The sequence below is a fragment of the Nesoenas mayeri genome, assembly GCF_963082525.1.
Source record: "Nesoenas mayeri genome assembly, chromosome: 5".
Taxonomy (NCBI): Eukaryota; Metazoa; Chordata; class Aves; order Columbiformes; family Columbidae; genus Nesoenas; species Nesoenas mayeri.
In genome coordinates, this window is record NC_137548.1 from 40,595,726 (window position 1) to 40,613,057 (window position 17,332).

A 17,332-nucleotide genomic window follows, 5' to 3' on the forward strand; every position below is an offset into this window, starting at 1 on the left:
GGTAGGATTCTGAGGATCAATTTTATTTTCCTTATTTTCATAAAATACACTTGAAAATTTCTGTGCCACAATTTAATGGGAAATATTTGGCTGTTCTGGTATACAGGAAAAAAAGGAGAAGAAAGCTTGAGAAATGCAGTGAACCATTCCTGTCTTTGATTTATATGTGAATGGCTGGAGGCACCTTAAGTAGGGTTGCAACTGTTCAGATAGTTGTGAATTTTTGTTCGACCTCTGTAAGGAGTGCAAACAAGGTGCCCTGATGATATTTAAAAAGACAATAAGAACATTCAGATGGCAATACAAGGAAGGGAGGAAGGAGATTATTTGAAAGAATTAAGATAGGATCCATTTGCTTTTTGTCATCTTCACCATTTGCACATCCTCCAGAGTGTACTGATACAAGCACTGGATTATGGGAAAGATGTGGAAAGTGTGGAAAACCTGATTCGAAGGCATGAAGAGATGGAGAGGGAAATCAGTGTTATTAAGTCCAAAATGGAGGTAAGAAGCGCAGAAGTATGGAGAATACTGAGAAAAAAAAAAAAAAAAAAAGATAATTTTTGCTTCTTTTGCTTCTTGGAAACATGGTGCAAAGATCAGCATGACTCTTCAGATTCAGTAGTATAAATTGCACTGCAATGCAGCACAGTAAAATACTGTGGTGGTTAATCCTGCTTTAGTGTGTTACATGTTATCTTCTTGGTGCACCAAATCTAAGAATATAAATCCCTTTATAACATGTTGGCTGAATCTCTGGCTGTCACCTACAAGCCAGATTAGACTGTCCTGTATCTTTTGGAAAGTGTGGAATCCAAATTTAAGTCTCCATCTTTCCCCCAGTTTCTATACTGACTTGAAACAAAATCATGACTAGTTCTGTTTAGAACTGAAATATGAAACCCACAATTCATATAGTTTTCTGACATAGACATCAACACCAGAAAAGTTATAATTGCCTGCCTGATCAGCTCTGGCTTCTGTAAAATAGCCAGTTTGCATCGTTTAGGACTAATCTTGAGCATTAAATATGAGTCTGAACTCCTATATAATTTCATATCTGTAATAAAAAGAAATATTTTCAATTGAACTGCTGTAGTAGAAATCCTATGACAACCTCTAATGGTTTTCACTGTTGGCCAGAGTGTTAAGCCTTTTCATGCAGAAAATATTTTTGCAAACTTTCTGTAAATTTTTCTTCACAATAGTATGCAAAGGATGACAATATGTGTGATACCTCCACACATTATGACTTCGTTAGCTAATTCTCATATGAAATGTGGGTGATTACTAGTCAGCATTCCACAGATAGCGTTAGCAAGGCTGTATGGGGGAAAGCTGCATGGAAACAGAAAGATGAGCAAGGTTTGGTGGTTTTTTTTATGCTGCCACAAATACCATGTACAAAGTATAATGTCTGTACTTTTCTAATGGATTAAAACCAGCCTGGCATATTCTTCTTTCTGCACAATTAAAATTCTTCATTTTCATCTTCATTTGATGGAGTTTTACTAGGAAGATACCAACTTTAAACCTGGATTGGTGAGCGTTCATTACTGTTTATCAGGCTGCATTAAGGAAAACAGCATCAACCAGAAGTCTACACTGAAAGTAGTGTTTTGATGCTGCTGTTAGCTGAAACAGATACAAACAATGCTTGAGCCTTCTACTGAAAGGCAAATCTGGTTGCTTCTGTGTACTGCCATATTTTCATGGCTTTTGAACCCACCTTAGTTAGATTAAGCTAATAGAGATTTTAATTACCATTTCATTTTCCTGAATGTTTGTCTCTATTCTGCCAAACAATTTTTATTTGTAAATTAACATTTGTGCATGTGAAGCAACACACACGTCTCTTTCTTCACATGGATGATTGCTCACAAATGCATATGTATATTTTGTGCATATAACAAGTCGGGTTTTGTATTTTGGTTATGTAATTTAAGTACCTGCTTTTGAAAACTGGAATCTTAAAATGAACTACTTTTCCTGAAAGGCAAACTTAGGAACAAATATATAACATTTGGCACAAATTCACCCCACTATAAATCTCTTCCTAGCCATTGGAATTGGAATCTTTCCGCCTTTCAACAAGGAATCCATCCATAAATGAAAAACTGACTATGAAGCAACAGGAGATGAAAAACAACTGGCTACGACTCCAGGGACAGGCCAAACAAAGGTAAAGACTTCTAGTGGTGTGAATATTTCTCAGCAGGAGCAAAGCTGCTCCCTAGGGCCTCAAATCTACTTGCCAGGGACTTTTTGATAGGTTTTGAGGATTCTTTATGAAGTTTATTCAGGCAGCTAAGCCACCTGCATTGGAACAAGTGTGACTTGTTACAAGAAAAGTTCCACTAATGTGACTTTGGGAAAACTAATATGATGAGTTTGTGGCTTATCCCACTAAAAAATGTTACTAAAATGCCTCTAGGCTATCAGATTAAATCTATCATGAAGTCTTTGTGAAAGACTTACATTTGGATGTTTCTAGAAGATTTTTTTTTTCTTTAATCTTTCCAAAACAAGAAAGGCTGAGCTGTAATCATTGCTGGAAGCAAGAGCTATGAAGGCTTTTTCACCTTTCTTGTCCTAATGAACTGATGTAGAAAATAAGGTAAGCATGTCTCCAAGGCAGTGTGCATCTTCTGTGATTTTGGTTTAACAAGAGGACTGTTAGGACCTGTGAGGGAAAGCTAGGAGGCTTGAATTCACTTCACTTGGCTTCTCCTTGGATACCTTCCTTTGCAAAAGGGGAGGGAGAAGCAACTAGATAATTCTGTGTTGGATAATGCTTAACTGCACATTGTGTGGCAGGAAGGAGAAACTGGCAGCCTCGTATCAGCTGCAGAAGTTTAACTTGGAGATGAAGGAGATGCTAGATTGGACCCAGAACATCAGAGGCTTAATGGAAACAGGGGGGCTTCCTAAAAGTGCAAATGAAGCGGAAAGCATGATTGAGGAGCACCAGCAGAGAAAGGCAAGTATCATTATTGCTTCTGACTGAACATAGTGGGAATCTTTCCCATTGGAGTTAATTGCTGCAGAGGATAATTTTGCTGCATGTATCTGTCAATAACGTGGTGAAAAGACTGTTTACAGTAACAGGCTAGGGACAGAGGTCACCTACGTATTGACAGAGCTCTATCCCATGGGCTGTTTGGCAGCTCATGTCTCTGCAAAAGTCTCAGAAAGCCCCATTAGCCCTCACATGTACTGCTGTCCAGCCCTGTGGGTAAAAAGCTGGTCCAGTATCAAAACATGCTCACTGCTGATCTCTTTATTTGGACTACCAAAAAGTTAATGCCAGTTAATTCTAGCTTTGGGTTAGATTTTGTCATGCAGACTCCATTTTCCTGAGAGAAAAATAAAACCAGCAGTTTTGTTTCACACAGGGCAGTATATTACCATTGGATGGTACTATGCATTCAGTTCTGAAACACTTCACATCTCAGTACTAATTACCACACAATCTTATGTTGGATAGTTTGGCTAATATTTTTTGGTGGATTTTCTAAAAGAAGTGACATTGTTAATTAACCATACAAAAAAGTTAACATTTTACTTTTCCCCAAGCACCATAGCTATCTTTCAGGTGTTTTGTTACCTTTTCTTTGCAGTTACGTTGCGTTTCTAAAAATCATGTTCCCAGAATCGTGACTAATATTCAGTGCTTTGTGGGTCTCATTATTAGTGTAAACCATTTGTAGATTCTGATTGATTTTCTAGACTGGAATTTAGTATGAAGTACCTGAAGTCCCCTCCTTTTTGAGAGTCTTCTATTTTAACAAAGTTCTCTCACATCACAGACTTAACAATGTTTTGGTAATAATTCTTTGACACAACAAAAATATCCCAAACCTCTGACATAGTGTACTCCAAATTTAGACAGTAACAAGATCTAAGGCTTTAACATCTGTTAGTGAAGGAACTCCAAGGGCTCTAAGGAGATAGTCACACACAAAAAAATGAGGAAGCCAGGCAATATGTTAATTTGTATTGGGCTGACAAAACTAAAATTATAGGCAAGACAAGAAAAATTAAGGACTGTTTTTTCATTCAGGTTAGTGGCTCAAACCAAAGTCCTTAGGAGAGACTAAAGTTGAACACAAGGTGTTAATCTGAATTTAAAAAACAGAATGGCTATCTTACAGCTGTGTTATTTATGACTGGGCAACACCACCCCCTAAAAAATCCTAAGAACAGCAGTTCTAATTTCAGACATTTAATAGTATATGCCATGGTTTTAAGGTGGTTTATGAGTTAATACATGGTATTATTTCAGGGTATGATTATTTTTATTTTCAAATTGTTTACATTAGGGATGCCACATTCAGTTTGCAGGGGTCGTAGTTGCTTATAATGCTTTCACTTTTAGGAATCAGTATATAAGTGTAACTCATTCCTCATACCAGGTGAAAAAGTTAAATGTATTTAATTTTAACACCACAAAATAAAGTAAAAACTTGTCTTCACTGTAATAATCTGACGCCAGCTTATTTGGCACGAGAGGAAATGTTCTAGGCACTGTTTCTTATGAGAACTACCTCTGATGTAGGGGATACAGTATTATGAATGTACAAAACTGTGTTCATTTGTATCTAAGCATTTTCTAATCTGTTTCTAATTTAATCACAATTTTTATTTGTAGGAGATCAGTTGTTCCTATAGTAATAAAGTCATGTATGGTCCACATCTATTTTCTCTTAGGCAGTTCTATGTTTTTTCAGTAAGGTAGCTCAAAGATGATTGATTTTCCATACAAATATTAGTGTTGGAAAGTTACAGCCCATATTCTTCCCCTTAAGGCTTGTATTCTGAATAACTGGCATTTTTTAAACCCTTGACATCAACATTAGTAATGTATTTTAGGAGGAGATTGAAGCACGAGTGGAAAGATTCAACTCTCTCAGTAACTATGGTCAAGAACTTGCCAATTCTGGTCACTACGCATCCCCTGAGATTCACCAGTCCCTCTCCAGACTACAGAAAGCCTGGTCTGAATTGGTCCAAGTGTGGCAGGAGCAATATATAAAACTGCTTCAGGCACAAGATTTACAGGTGAGTAAAAAGACATTTGACAAAGAATGCACATGCCACTGACAACTTTCCTCAGAATAAACAGCAAATGTACAAAATGGTATCATGAAAGATATGCTAATAATACCCAGTATTTAATTTATACTTCATAGGTTTCCAGAAGGCATGCTAAGGGCCAAGCATATTCAGTGGTGGCAGGACTTCTAGAAATTGTATCTTTAAAAGTCAAAGAAATTTTTGTGGAATATGTGCTCATAGGTCTTTTAAAGGCTATAAAACTTAGCAAAATTTGGTCTAACTCTCATGCAGCTGGCAAAGGCACATACTTAAAATGGAACACCACGCTACCAAATTTAATAATGTCCCCAAAAGAACATGAAGGCAGGCAAGTATTTAAAAAAAAATCTGAAGAAAAATTTAGCATGAACAGAATACTGTTTTTTTCCCTGCTTTTTTCTAAGACAATAAATGGTTTAGCTGCAGTTTTCTAGAAATACTTCCCTGAAACAGTCATATCACTTACAAAAATTCTGCTCAAATGGCTTGTCGGCAAGAGTTAGAAATAACTGAAATGGAGATTTTACAATGGCAAATGTCAAATACCTTAAATAACAGCTGGTGCTACTAGTCCCATCTGAAAAGCTTCACGTACATGAGGACTTAGCCACATGGTAAAGGCTGCTTTAATGCTTCTTTATGTATTACATTCTACTTATTTCAGGCCACGTTACTGTCCTTTTTATTGGCCAGTTACATTACAAAGCACTCTCTACACTATCAGCAAACAAGCTACAAGTACTTGTATTGTATCCTATGTCTTAGAAAAATAAATCATATTATAAAGGAGAAAGTTGCAACAATAATTGTTATGCATGTGAATTTTGTAGCATGTAATGCATGTAATGCTTATTGCCATACAGTGCTGTGTAGTTAATATTTGGAATAGCCCTGAAGTTTGGGTTTTTTTCAGTGTATTCTGCAAAAGTCAGGTTTTCCTCTGTTTTACACCATGTTTATGACTGCTTTTTCTTCTCTATGCAGAAATTCTATGGCTATGTGGAACAGACTGAGAGCTGGCTCAGCAGCAAAGAGGCTTTCCTAGCCAATGAGGACTTAGGGGTAGGTGCTTCAAGAAATTACGATTTTCTCTGTAATCATTGCGGAGAAAAGGGAGCTGTGAAGTATGATGATGTGCCCTGAACCTTCCTGTGATCTTTCTCCTTCTGAATTTACTGCTCTGTCTTGTTGGCAGTTCAGGATCAGATTTTTTTCCTTGATACTTTACACAAGATAGGATTCTCAGCGCTAAGAGTAATGAAACAGTCCAGCTACTCTGATTATTGCAGGAAAATGAGACCCAAATATTGATACATTTACCTCTGGTGTGCAAGTCACCACTGCTGTCACTGCTGAAGTACTCAGGGTAGTTTTAAATTGCCTACCTCAGGTACCAGTAACACTGCAATAACTGACACCACAGACCGATGCATGGGTTGCAAAAGCTATGCAGAATGCTGGATATACGTTCTGATGCTTAGCTTACTCTGCACCTTGTATAGGTACTGCTATCAAAATATTTTTCTCTGATGGAACTACAATTACATCCCAGCATTCAGTGTAGACATAATTTGTACAAACGCTGTGAAAAACATGTAATGCTAGTGGCTTGTGTCTATGTCTGTAGTTTTCAGCTTGGAAGTGTGTATTTACAGCCCCTCCATTGAACTGTATCTGACTTAGAAGGAGCCACCCATTTTCCAGTCATATTTAACTCAGCAATGTGCAGAAAATGCTCTGTATTTTTCCTTCCAATAACTTATTTAAGCACCCAGAAGTTTAGATTTATTTCTCACCCATTTGATGCTTTATTACTTCCTTCAGAATAGTGGGAAAACACAGTTTATTGTGGTAATGTTTTGACACCACTGATTCTAAAATTAAAAGTGCAGAAGGGTGCTGAAAAGAGAACTCTGAGTCATTAAGCTTGGGATTCACAAAAGTTACAGGAAGTCAAATTCTCTGTTTTTTCTCCAGATAAACTTTAATTTCAGACTCCAGTCCTCAAATTCAAATTGGGATCTGAGCTCTTCCAAATTCCATGGGTTGAAACCAAAGCTCTAATTTTAATCTCTTTCTGTGACAGATTTGTTCACTTAACTCTGATCTCACTTTGGCATCTCACATTTTCTTCCAAAATAACATCTATTTTAAGATTTATTTACAGTTAGGAGCTGATGCTTTATCTCTTGAGAAGTGATATATGCAGGAGAAGCTAAACATCCAGCAGTTACTTCAGTCTTGACCCTGAAATAATGGCCTAGATCAATATTTAGGCCCCGAGTCTCAGATTCAATGCCAATAAATTTCAAAGACAAATTTTCTTAACATCTTGCAAATGTGGGTAAATGCCATTTAGCTTCTGGATTATCAGAGTTTTGGATGGAAAAACTGCCTGAAAGCAGCTCCTCTTTGTTGAATTCTATCCAGGACTCAGTGTCGAGTGTGGAGAGCCTACAGCGGAAGCACGCGCAGTTTGAAAAAGCCCTGGAAGCTCAGATGGAGAAAATTGATGAGATGGCTTCATTTGCTCAGCAGCTAACTCAGAACAAGCATTATGACTCGGACAACATCACCAACAGATGCCAGGCTGTTCTGAGGAGGTGAAATCAAACCCTTCCCATGTCAGCCACCCTTCTCTTTTGCAATGAGACTCTCCCCATGTGACTAACGTCTTTAAATGTTTTAGGAGAACCATAACCTGATTTGCATTTGCTCAGTTTTGTGCCTTGCACTGTGGTCTTGCCAAATTGACCTGAGTCTAATCAATATTTCATTAGGAGGTTTCCAAAATATAGTTACGTGTAGAGGGAGTGAGATTCAGAAAAAAGCAGTTTGTTAGAGACAGTGCTGCAAACAAGAGATAGAGGACTTTTGTGCCTTTAGATACTTAATTATCATGAAATACCATCAAGAAAGGTCATTTGCTACACAACTGCTTTTTCACTGCTCTAATGGGATTGATCTTAAAGCCCTGCATAAATTATCTGTTAGGGTTTTTGCAATTTTTCTGGCTAGATTTTGCCCTTTTATGTGAATTACTTTATTTCTCCCACCATGTTGCATATTGTTCATCTTAAACAAGTGCTGACAGTAGAAGCATTTGTGTTCAATGCTATGGCAGATGAAAAGAGGAGACATAAAATTTATAAAGAGAGATTGGAGATCCCTTACAAAGAGAAACTGGAGTTCCCTTGTGATTAAAGTGAGCATATGAATTTATTAATATGATCAAACTATCTCATGCCTGTGTTAACACAAATAAAGTGCTGCAGCTCCACATTTGGAAAGAAGGTGACAGGATGGTGTAGCTTTGTTTTTTCTGTGGCAAATACCACCATAGTCACAGGCTTTCCATAGAAGAAACATGCTGAGTTTTTGTTCTCTTGTGCTCTGAAAGGCAATAATGGTGATTCCTAGAAACAGCTATCATATATACAGAATTTGTGTATACTTCAGACTTATCTGCCAGTCATCTTCCCTATAGTGTCCTGAGCATCTTCTCTGACAGTCCATGAGAGCCTGCATATTATGCGCAGTTCTATCCTAGAGAGATTGCATGTGTTTTAGAGATTGAAAATCCTTATCCTATGTAATTCACTCTGTAGCTTTTACCTCACACTTCTATCTTCATCTCAGAAAAGAGAAACTGCTGGAGAATGCTGCTGCTCGCAGACGTCTGCTAGAGGAATCAAGGCTTCTACAGAAGTTGCTGAGGAATTCCTTTGAGGTACTATTACACAGGTTTCATTGTATTCTGGTTTCTTAAAACTTGCTGCTCTGAGTAGATCTGAATCCCCAAAGAGATTTGCTGTGAGAAAAATCAAGGAACTGAATCTGGAATGAGATGATATTGAGAAAGATGAGGATAAGAGTGAAAGGATATTTTTCAGCTTCCAAGTCACAGCTTCCCTCCAGTCACCAGAAGAAAGATCTGTTTGGATGCCACTAAAATGCAGAAGAAATAAATGTATGAGAAGGGCATGTGCCACCCTTTTAAAATTCATAGAAAGAGACAAATGAGTTCTTTTCTTGTGAGATACTGACAGTGGGTTATAAATAGGGAGATAATTTCCCTTTCTCCCCCATGCACATGTGTGTACATGCACACATGTGCCCACACACTTTCTCACTGTTCATGGAATGTCTGATGGAGACAGCCACCTTTCCTGAAACAGTGCTGGCAAACAGAGATATAGGGGTGACTTCATTATGAAAGACAGGAGAGGCTTAGGGAAGCAGAACCTCAGAAGGACAACTCATTTGTATCCTCACTCACTAGTTTCATGTTTTATACACATTAGAGGAGAGCCTGGCAGGTCAGAGCTGAGGTTTTGTCTGCTTTTGTTCTTTTCTGCCCAAAGGTGGCTGCCTGGATCAATGAGAAGAATAGCATTGCCCAGGATGATAGCTGGAAGGATCCAAGCAATCTGCAGACCAAACTGCAGAAGCACCAGACTTTCCAAGCAGAGATCATGGCCAATAGAAACCGCCTGGACTCCATCAAATCTGTGAGAGAAGCGGGGTTGATGGCAAGGGGGGGCAACTGGCATGAAAGACTCTGCAGACAGTCTAAATTACAGTGATCTCAAGCGAGGGGGAATAACTGTCCCCTTGCTGATATCATTCATGCTGTCTCTGAGAGGACTGGGAAGCTTATTCTTTCTGTGTCCACCAAGAACTTTCTGTCACCATTGCTTTCTTTCAACTTCTTTCTTATTGTCTAGTGTGAGCTTGCTATCTATATTCACTCTATATGCAATGGAAAGAGATAGGTGCTTTCAATTAAAGATTCAGTCAGCTGACTTTAGGGACTTCTTCTCTGGGGTGATGCCACTTTAGGGGGACGCCTCTTTCTTTCCAGCAGAGAACCTAGCTGATTGGATGTACAACTTCAACAAGTCAGATAAGCTGTGTCTAACAAAAAGGATCGAGAAGAGTTTTCAACTGTTACCTTTGCAGAGACACGCTAGTAGGAGAGATATGAGGGAACTCTGACAAATTTTGTCAGATGCTTGGCAGAAGCTGTGATCAGATGATGAGTTTGGAAGGACAGACTGTTACATGTTTATTAACCTTATTTTCAGCACAGTGCTTATAGCTGTATTTTGCAATAGATAACTAAGCATTAAAAGTTCAGACTCACCTGCATCCAGTATTGTAAAGTTCCCCTTTTTAAAAACAAAACAAAACAACCAAAACTTTTAACCCCCCCTGTGTGTAGGCACAACAGTGACGTTAAAGGGTGGAGTTACAATTCTCTCTAATCTGTTTTTAAAGAGTTGTTTGGACAATCTCTTTCACATTATTTCTTGATAAGCTGTCTTTTTGGTTGGGAATAACCTTAGTGGTCATTCTTTAGAAGAAAATTACCATTTGCTGTCCTGGTATAGCATCTTTCTCTTGCTGTACCTCCTCTTCCTCATTGCAAAATGTAGAAATAGCTCAACGTAACATTCTAAAGCAAACTCAGTCCCAGCTTAAGGATATGCCTAGAGACTCTTCTACTTCATGGAGGTCTTGCTGTGCCACCTCCACCTCTTCTTCTGCCAACCTGTTAAGCATCTGCTGCTCAGGGAACAGAAATGCAGATAGACTTTTATTGCATAATACAGTGGTACGATGGTACATGGTTGAAAGTGGTTTTATTATCACACACAGTGGTCCACTTGCAGGAGACAGTTCTGTCTTAAGATGCAAAGAAGGGAATAGAAAAGGACAGGTGGCTGGGCAATCTCAAACAATGATCACAGAATGTGGGACATAATAGAAAAAACTGAGTGCTTGCAGATTAGGCTCCCTGCCAGCTTTCAGGCCATGTAGCTGTTGTGTAATGAAAATTGTCTTCACTCTTTGTCTTCTAATACTGCCTTCTAGCATTTCAAATAACTTTAGAGGCCATAAAAAAACAGGAAAATCAATCTCTGTGCTAGTTTCAATAAGTATTTTGCTTTTATCTGTTTTTCCTTCTGCAGATCTGTTCTTCTGTCTGTTATGTCAGTAAGTGAAGGCTGCAGCCAGCCCATATCAGTGCCAGTAAACTCTGTTTACAAAGGCAAAAGGAGTATGTTTTGATGCGTTCAGCAAAGGAAGAAAGCTTTAACTGTTCTCTCTGCTATAGGAAGGGGAGAAGATGCTCCGTGAGAAGCACTATGCCCCTGAAGCCATTCAGTCCAGACTACAAGAAATGGAAGAGCTATGGGAGGAACTGCTAGCAAGTTGCCAAGATAAACAGGCCAAGCTGCAGGATGCCTACAAGGTAATGCAGGAAGACCAGTGGTTGGGTCTGGGTGTCATTTCCAGAGACAGCACAGCTGCCTTCCTACACATCTCATCTACGAGCCTGTCGTTTGATACAATCAAACCTGATTCCTCAAGACCATTAGAGCAAAGAAACTACTAATTGTGGACTGATTGAATGGAAGTGTTGGGAAAACTGGAGACCCTTATGGAGGGAAAAGGATTTGTAGGCTGTATGCCCTTCTGCTTTCTGCTGCTGGTTTAGATCAGGATTCCAGAGATTGATACTGAGAGAAAATGTCAACTCTCTACATCTGTCCCAATGGCATCTTTTTTCCAACACAATGAGAAATAAACCCACAGCTGCTTTTCATTCTTCTAGCTCCAGACACATGACTTCTCATGACTGAGTTTTGCATGGGCTATCAGACGCTCTGTGGGTATAAAATAGAGCTCTTCCTTTAAATGGCTTCTTTTTAAGGTACTGTGTCCATTACTGATATTTGTGCAGCAGAAGTAAGATTAGCTCTTGATGTTCTCTGCATCTATTCTTGCATTCACTCTGACAGAATTATCTTCTTCATGTGGACCACCATCATATCTGGGAATTGTTCACTGAGCACTGGGAAGTTTTTCTGTGTTTGTGTGTAATTCTTACTGAAAGTGGCCAAACTTTTATATCATGTTGTCTGTCCTAAATGTTTGAAAGGTCTTTTATTTTCTTCCCACTTATCCTCAGGGCCTTCATTTTCAGCGAAGTGTAGAGGATATGGAGAAATGGTTGGAAGATGTGGAAAATGAGTTGAAAGCACCATATAGCAACAATGATCTGGTGGTTTTGAACACCCATCTGAAGAAACAAGAAGAACTGGAGGAAGATATTGCTGGTCATAGGGACCGGCTGCAAGAGCTTGTGGTCACAGCTCAGCAGTTCCAGAAGGAGAAGCATTTCCTTGCTGATGAACTAGAAGAGAGAGTGGATCAACTGGTGCAGAGGTTTGAGAGTGCATGGCCTGTCTCCTGCCATCTTTTTCCTATTTTTATCAGGCTTTTTATTCCCTGCATTTTTTTTTTCCTGTTCTTCATCATCCTGAAAACAATGTGTTGCATTCATCTGTTATTAATCTGTGTTCCTCACTTGATTCCCTTTAAAACCTACAGATACAAAAGTCTACGTGACCCTTTGCAGGAGAGACGTGGGAGTCTGGAGGCAAGCAGACTTCAATTCCAGTTCTTCCGAGATATTGATGAGGAGTTGGCCTGGGTTCATGAGAAGCTCCCCATGGCTTCCTCCAGGGATTATGGCCATTCCCTGGCAACTGTTCAGAGTCTACAAGAAAAGCACCAGGTAACGTCATGTGAGAACCATTCTCCATCTTTAGAATCAAAGAGAGAACACAGAATTCACTTTGCCTCTGGCAAACTTCATCTACTGTGCTTTGAATAACAGGATTCATGATGCCAGGGATTACTTTCACCCTTGTCTGATAATAATGACATTTTTTGAAGGATATGTCCGTGACTTGGCAACACATGGGATTCCATGCTGCTTATCATTGCAGTGGTGTAGGTAGCAGACCACATGCTTTTCTGTGGACATATTGGCTCTTTCTTTGAAGTGAGTTCAAAACCTGGCCTTTTCACTACAAAATACATTTTACAAACTGTTGTGCATGCTGTCATAGCTTCTTTGGGCAACAGATGTCCTAACAAAATGCTTTGAACCAAGTAAGCTTGTTGCTTAGATGTCTCAGGTTTTGCTCACAGGAAAAAGTTCCCCCAAAACTCTTTTTAGTCTGGAGGGAGTTAACAGAATATTGTAATGATCCTTAGCTGACCTTCATTCCAGTGGTAGCTTTCCAGATAGCTGTTGAATTGTGTCACAAGATTCAGATAGGCCATCAGAGAAAGCAGTGCCTGGAACACTGTCATCTCAAATACCAGTAAAACAGCAGCTGCTTTCCTAATTGTTTGGGGTTTTTTTAATAAGGATAACTGTATCATTGCAAACCTGAGGTGGAAGAAAAAAAAAAGTCCTGCTAGAAGTTTTCAGAAGCTATTGGTGTTTAATATTAGCAAATGGCAGCCCATTTAAGTGCCAGGTCAAGAGCCTCAGGAAAATCTGTGCAATCTGCAATAGGGCTGGGTAAAACAGAATATCTTATAAAGTAGGCGTATATGTGATATATAGACACAGAGAGAGAGTAGGCCCAAGCATTTGGTGCAATCTGCATGTCTACAAATAAAAATCTGAACTTACAAAAAGTTCGAAATGTCCCCAGGGAAAAGAATCAAGACTGCTACAGGTGACATACTAGGACAGGGATGAAGTCTATTAAAAAGTTGATTTATCCTAAGTGTACTCACAATTTAATGAAGACTCTCAAATGCATCTTCTAGAATATTCCTGAATAAGACCCATGGGTATATTCTAAATAGTTTACACCTTCTTAGTACTAAGTGTAATTCTCATATTTGTAAAAATTCTGTATTTAAGCAAGATGCAGTTGGTGACTTTGAGATTAAACAGCTTCGTCATGATTAAAAGTATAAACATTATGTGTGCAATTAGTCCTAAAAATTATGAACAGATTGACGTGGTAGGGAAGTGATTATGTTCACAGAAGAAATGAATGTTTGAGCTGAATTAATTTCAGAAAATACTTGAGATGACTGAAGGAACAGTGGAGATGCAGCTTTAGGCTGCAATTATCTTTGTGTTAATTGGCCAGGGCTCAAAATATTTCAATGAACTGTGAGAATGGGAGATATAGGCCATAATACCAGTGCATAATGAAATGACAATTCTTTCTGCCATTTTGCTTCTTATTCTCCCAGAAGCAGGGTTACAATATAAGCTTTAAATTCTCAGTCTTTTAGCAGCTAGGGCCTCTACACCTTTGGGTTTTTTTGATGCTGACTTGCAGGCAAACAAATGTCAGAGGTACCATAACCATCAAGAACTTAATATACTAATAGTTCTACCCTCTATTTTTTATCTTAATGAGCCAGATTTGCAAAATTCAGTCCTTGGTTCGTTACCACAAAAGAGATTATGCATTATATGTATCACTGTAAAAAAAAAAAAAAAATATATATATATATATATATATATATAAAATATAATAATAATAATTTTAAAAATTATCTTCAAAACTGCATTTACTCACAAATATAATATATATACACACAGCTGCTTGGCTTGGAACAGAGTTTCCTCTCACTGCCCTCTCCCCCGATTATTTTTTTTTTTATTGCTGTTGTTATAAATGAAGTATTGCGAATACATGTTCTTAAAGGTTCAACTGCAAAGTTGTTTGTCATGCTCCTAGCTTATTAGTAATATATAGTACAAGATGCTTCATAATCTTTGCCACTGGATTTCATTCTGCTGGGGTCAGATACGGTGTCACTTTTCAACAACATAGTGGCTGTCTTGAAATTAATAGAGGGTAGTTAAACGCAAGATTAGAATCAGAGCTCTTTTCGAGCCAAGTCTGATAACTAAGTTGAAAAAGCAGCTCCTCTCCCCAGAGAAGGCATCTCTTCTACATTAACACAGCATTGCAGTCTGTCTGTGTCATAGCTATACAAAGAAACAGAACCGTTGTAAAATGGTGGGGGTTTATGCTCAGGTGTAGTTAGCCAGGGAATGCACATCTGTCCACAGACAAATTGATAGCATGGTCCTTGCCCACCCAGGCAAATATCATATGAGGGAGTATATGGAGGTATGTATATCGTTTAAAACTCTACCAATGTTCAAAAATTAATTTCAAGTAAAGTCTCTGAGAACTGGTTCAGGTAGTTTTCTTCTCTCCTTGTCCTCATGGCTGCCTGGTAGTATGTGTACCCACAGTGTTCACAGTGGCTGTTACGCAAAGCTGCATCTTCAACAAATACACTGGCAATGAGCCGCTGAATTGATTTCCCTTCTCTATACACATTTTAATTCAAGAAACACCATGTAAAGGGGTGGAAGTGGGTATATTTCAGTGGAATTTACAGATAAAAGGTTTGTGGTTAGAGCCTTTTTCTTCCACACTCTGAGGTGAATACACAGCAAAGTCCAAACTTCATGGCTGTATTTTATTTCTATAATCACTCCTTTACCCAAAAAAACTCCTCCACTCCATTTCAAGCATCCATTTCAAGCATTGCACCTCTGACCCATTTGATGTATAAATAACAGATTTATAATTGAATTACATTACTACTTTATCTGGTATAAATTTTTGGTCTGCCATTTTACTTTTTACTCTTTCCAGAATTTGGAGAATGAGATAAGCAGTCGGGATGCTTTAACCAAGGCAGTGCTGAGTACAGGGCAGAAACTGGTACGGGGAGGCCACTCAGCCTCTCGCAAGATTACGGAGCATATGAAGAAACTGGAGACTTCTGTAGAAACGTTGAAAGCAGAGGCTCAAGAGAGGAGACAACGGCTCATGCAGTCATACGAGGCCCATCTGTTCCTAAATGAGGTAAAGATGGTTCACAATAGATTTATTTTGGTCTTCCTTTGCTTAAAAGAACTGATACCTATATTGTTGAATGGATGCAATTGCTGAGATACGAGCAGAATTCATACTGTCCTGATTTTTCCTGTCTGGTAAATATGGATACAGTGGAGAAATAACAGTAACTGCAGTGAGGGATAAACATGTAACCTTAATTACTGGGTTCTGGGTATGTATTTTTTTGAATAGTATCTGCTAGATTGCACTACAGGAAGACACCTAAGCTGCTTTCCATTTTCAGTGATGTGTCTCTTTGGCCACCACTGCTTTCCAGGGTTTTTTTTTTTGTCTTAACCTAAACACATCTGTGTTCAGGCTTGTCCCTGTATTTTATACAGCTACTGGAGGTGGAGGCATGGCTGGCAGAGAGGAGCTTCATTCTGGAGACCTCTGATTATGGGAAGAATGAAGAATCCACACAAGCTTTACTTCGTAAACTTGAAGCTACCAAGCTGGACATGGATGGTTTCAGGCCCCGGATTGAGAAAGTACAGGAGACAGGTGCCAGCTTAATAAACAAAGGCAGCCCAGAGAGGTAGGAAAGTGAAAACAGGCTTCTGCTCCAGGTCTAACAGAAATGCGCAGAGAAGGCAAACACAAAAGAGTTCAACCTTCAGTAGCTGTTTGAGGGCTTGTTCAGAAATACAACTTCAGAGGACATCAATCTTTCCTTTAACCACCATCACGCACACTGAGCCCCCCAAAAGCTTGATGATTGTTTTAATGTTTAAATGACTGTTGTTTTTTAAGGACAGGCCAGTTAGTGCAGATCAGCTTATTTGTCCATTGTCTATTTCCAGGCATGTCATGTAGTTCCTATTTACTATAAAGGTTCAAAAACCATTGTGCTTGGGAAAGGCAACAGGCATTCTTTATGGTTCACTGTTTTTCATTGCCAGTTACTTTTATATCTAGGGAGGAGGAAGTGAAAAAAAAAAAAAATCCATGTAAGATACTTTAATTTACTGAACTAACTAGTTTTAACGGCTTTGCATAACTCACTCCGTGATGTTATCTGGTTTCTTCTGTATTTTGAAGGTGTTGAAAATTCAACCTGTCAAAAAAGACAATGATCAAAAAGAACAATAAAGCAAAGACATACCTTCTGATTCTTGTTCTTTGCAGTCCAGCCATACTTTCAAAACTCCGGGGGATCCTAGCAGACTATCAGTCTCTGCTACAGAAGGCTGAGACTCAGAGAAAACACCTGCAAGAACAGTTCCAGCTCTATCAGTTTGAAAGAGAATTCCAGCTGGTGGATGCATGGCTTTCCAGTAAACAGTCTGTGGCAGAGTCTGATGACTATGGGCAGGACTTAGATGATGTTGAGGTAAAATAAAATAAAAGGTATTGTATGTATTGTGTGGCAAAGCAGGAATATATTTGCTCCCAAGTTTTGTGTAGCTGCTGATAGTGAAGCATGTTCCAGTGACAAAAACTAAGCGAAACAGTTCTCTCCGCAGCAAGAACTTGGGCTG

At 38.8% G+C, this 17,332-nt stretch overlaps 1 protein-coding gene across 1 annotated transcript in view; it reads left to right on the plus strand.

Moving 5' to 3' along the window:
* SPTBN5 (spectrin beta, non-erythrocytic 5) overlaps nucleotides 1-17,332 on the plus strand; it is a 97,017-nt gene that overhangs the window by 64,722 nt on the left and 14,963 nt on the right. The window contains exons 41-54 of the mRNA XM_080344709.1: nucleotides 391-504; nucleotides 2,061-2,182; nucleotides 2,818-2,980; nucleotides 4,873-5,061; nucleotides 6,082-6,159; nucleotides 7,528-7,700; nucleotides 8,737-8,827; nucleotides 9,462-9,608; nucleotides 11,219-11,356; nucleotides 12,077-12,333; nucleotides 12,499-12,685; nucleotides 15,606-15,818; nucleotides 16,193-16,389; nucleotides 16,980-17,184. Coding sequence (XP_080200835.1) covers nucleotides 391-504; nucleotides 2,061-2,182; nucleotides 2,818-2,980; nucleotides 4,873-5,061; nucleotides 6,082-6,159; nucleotides 7,528-7,700; nucleotides 8,737-8,827; nucleotides 9,462-9,608; nucleotides 11,219-11,356; nucleotides 12,077-12,333; nucleotides 12,499-12,685; nucleotides 15,606-15,818; nucleotides 16,193-16,389; nucleotides 16,980-17,184 — 2,274 coding nt within the window. The remainder of the gene's footprint in view (nucleotides 1-390; nucleotides 505-2,060; nucleotides 2,183-2,817; nucleotides 2,981-4,872; nucleotides 5,062-6,081; nucleotides 6,160-7,527; nucleotides 7,701-8,736; nucleotides 8,828-9,461; nucleotides 9,609-11,218; nucleotides 11,357-12,076; nucleotides 12,334-12,498; nucleotides 12,686-15,605; nucleotides 15,819-16,192; nucleotides 16,390-16,979; nucleotides 17,185-17,332) is intronic.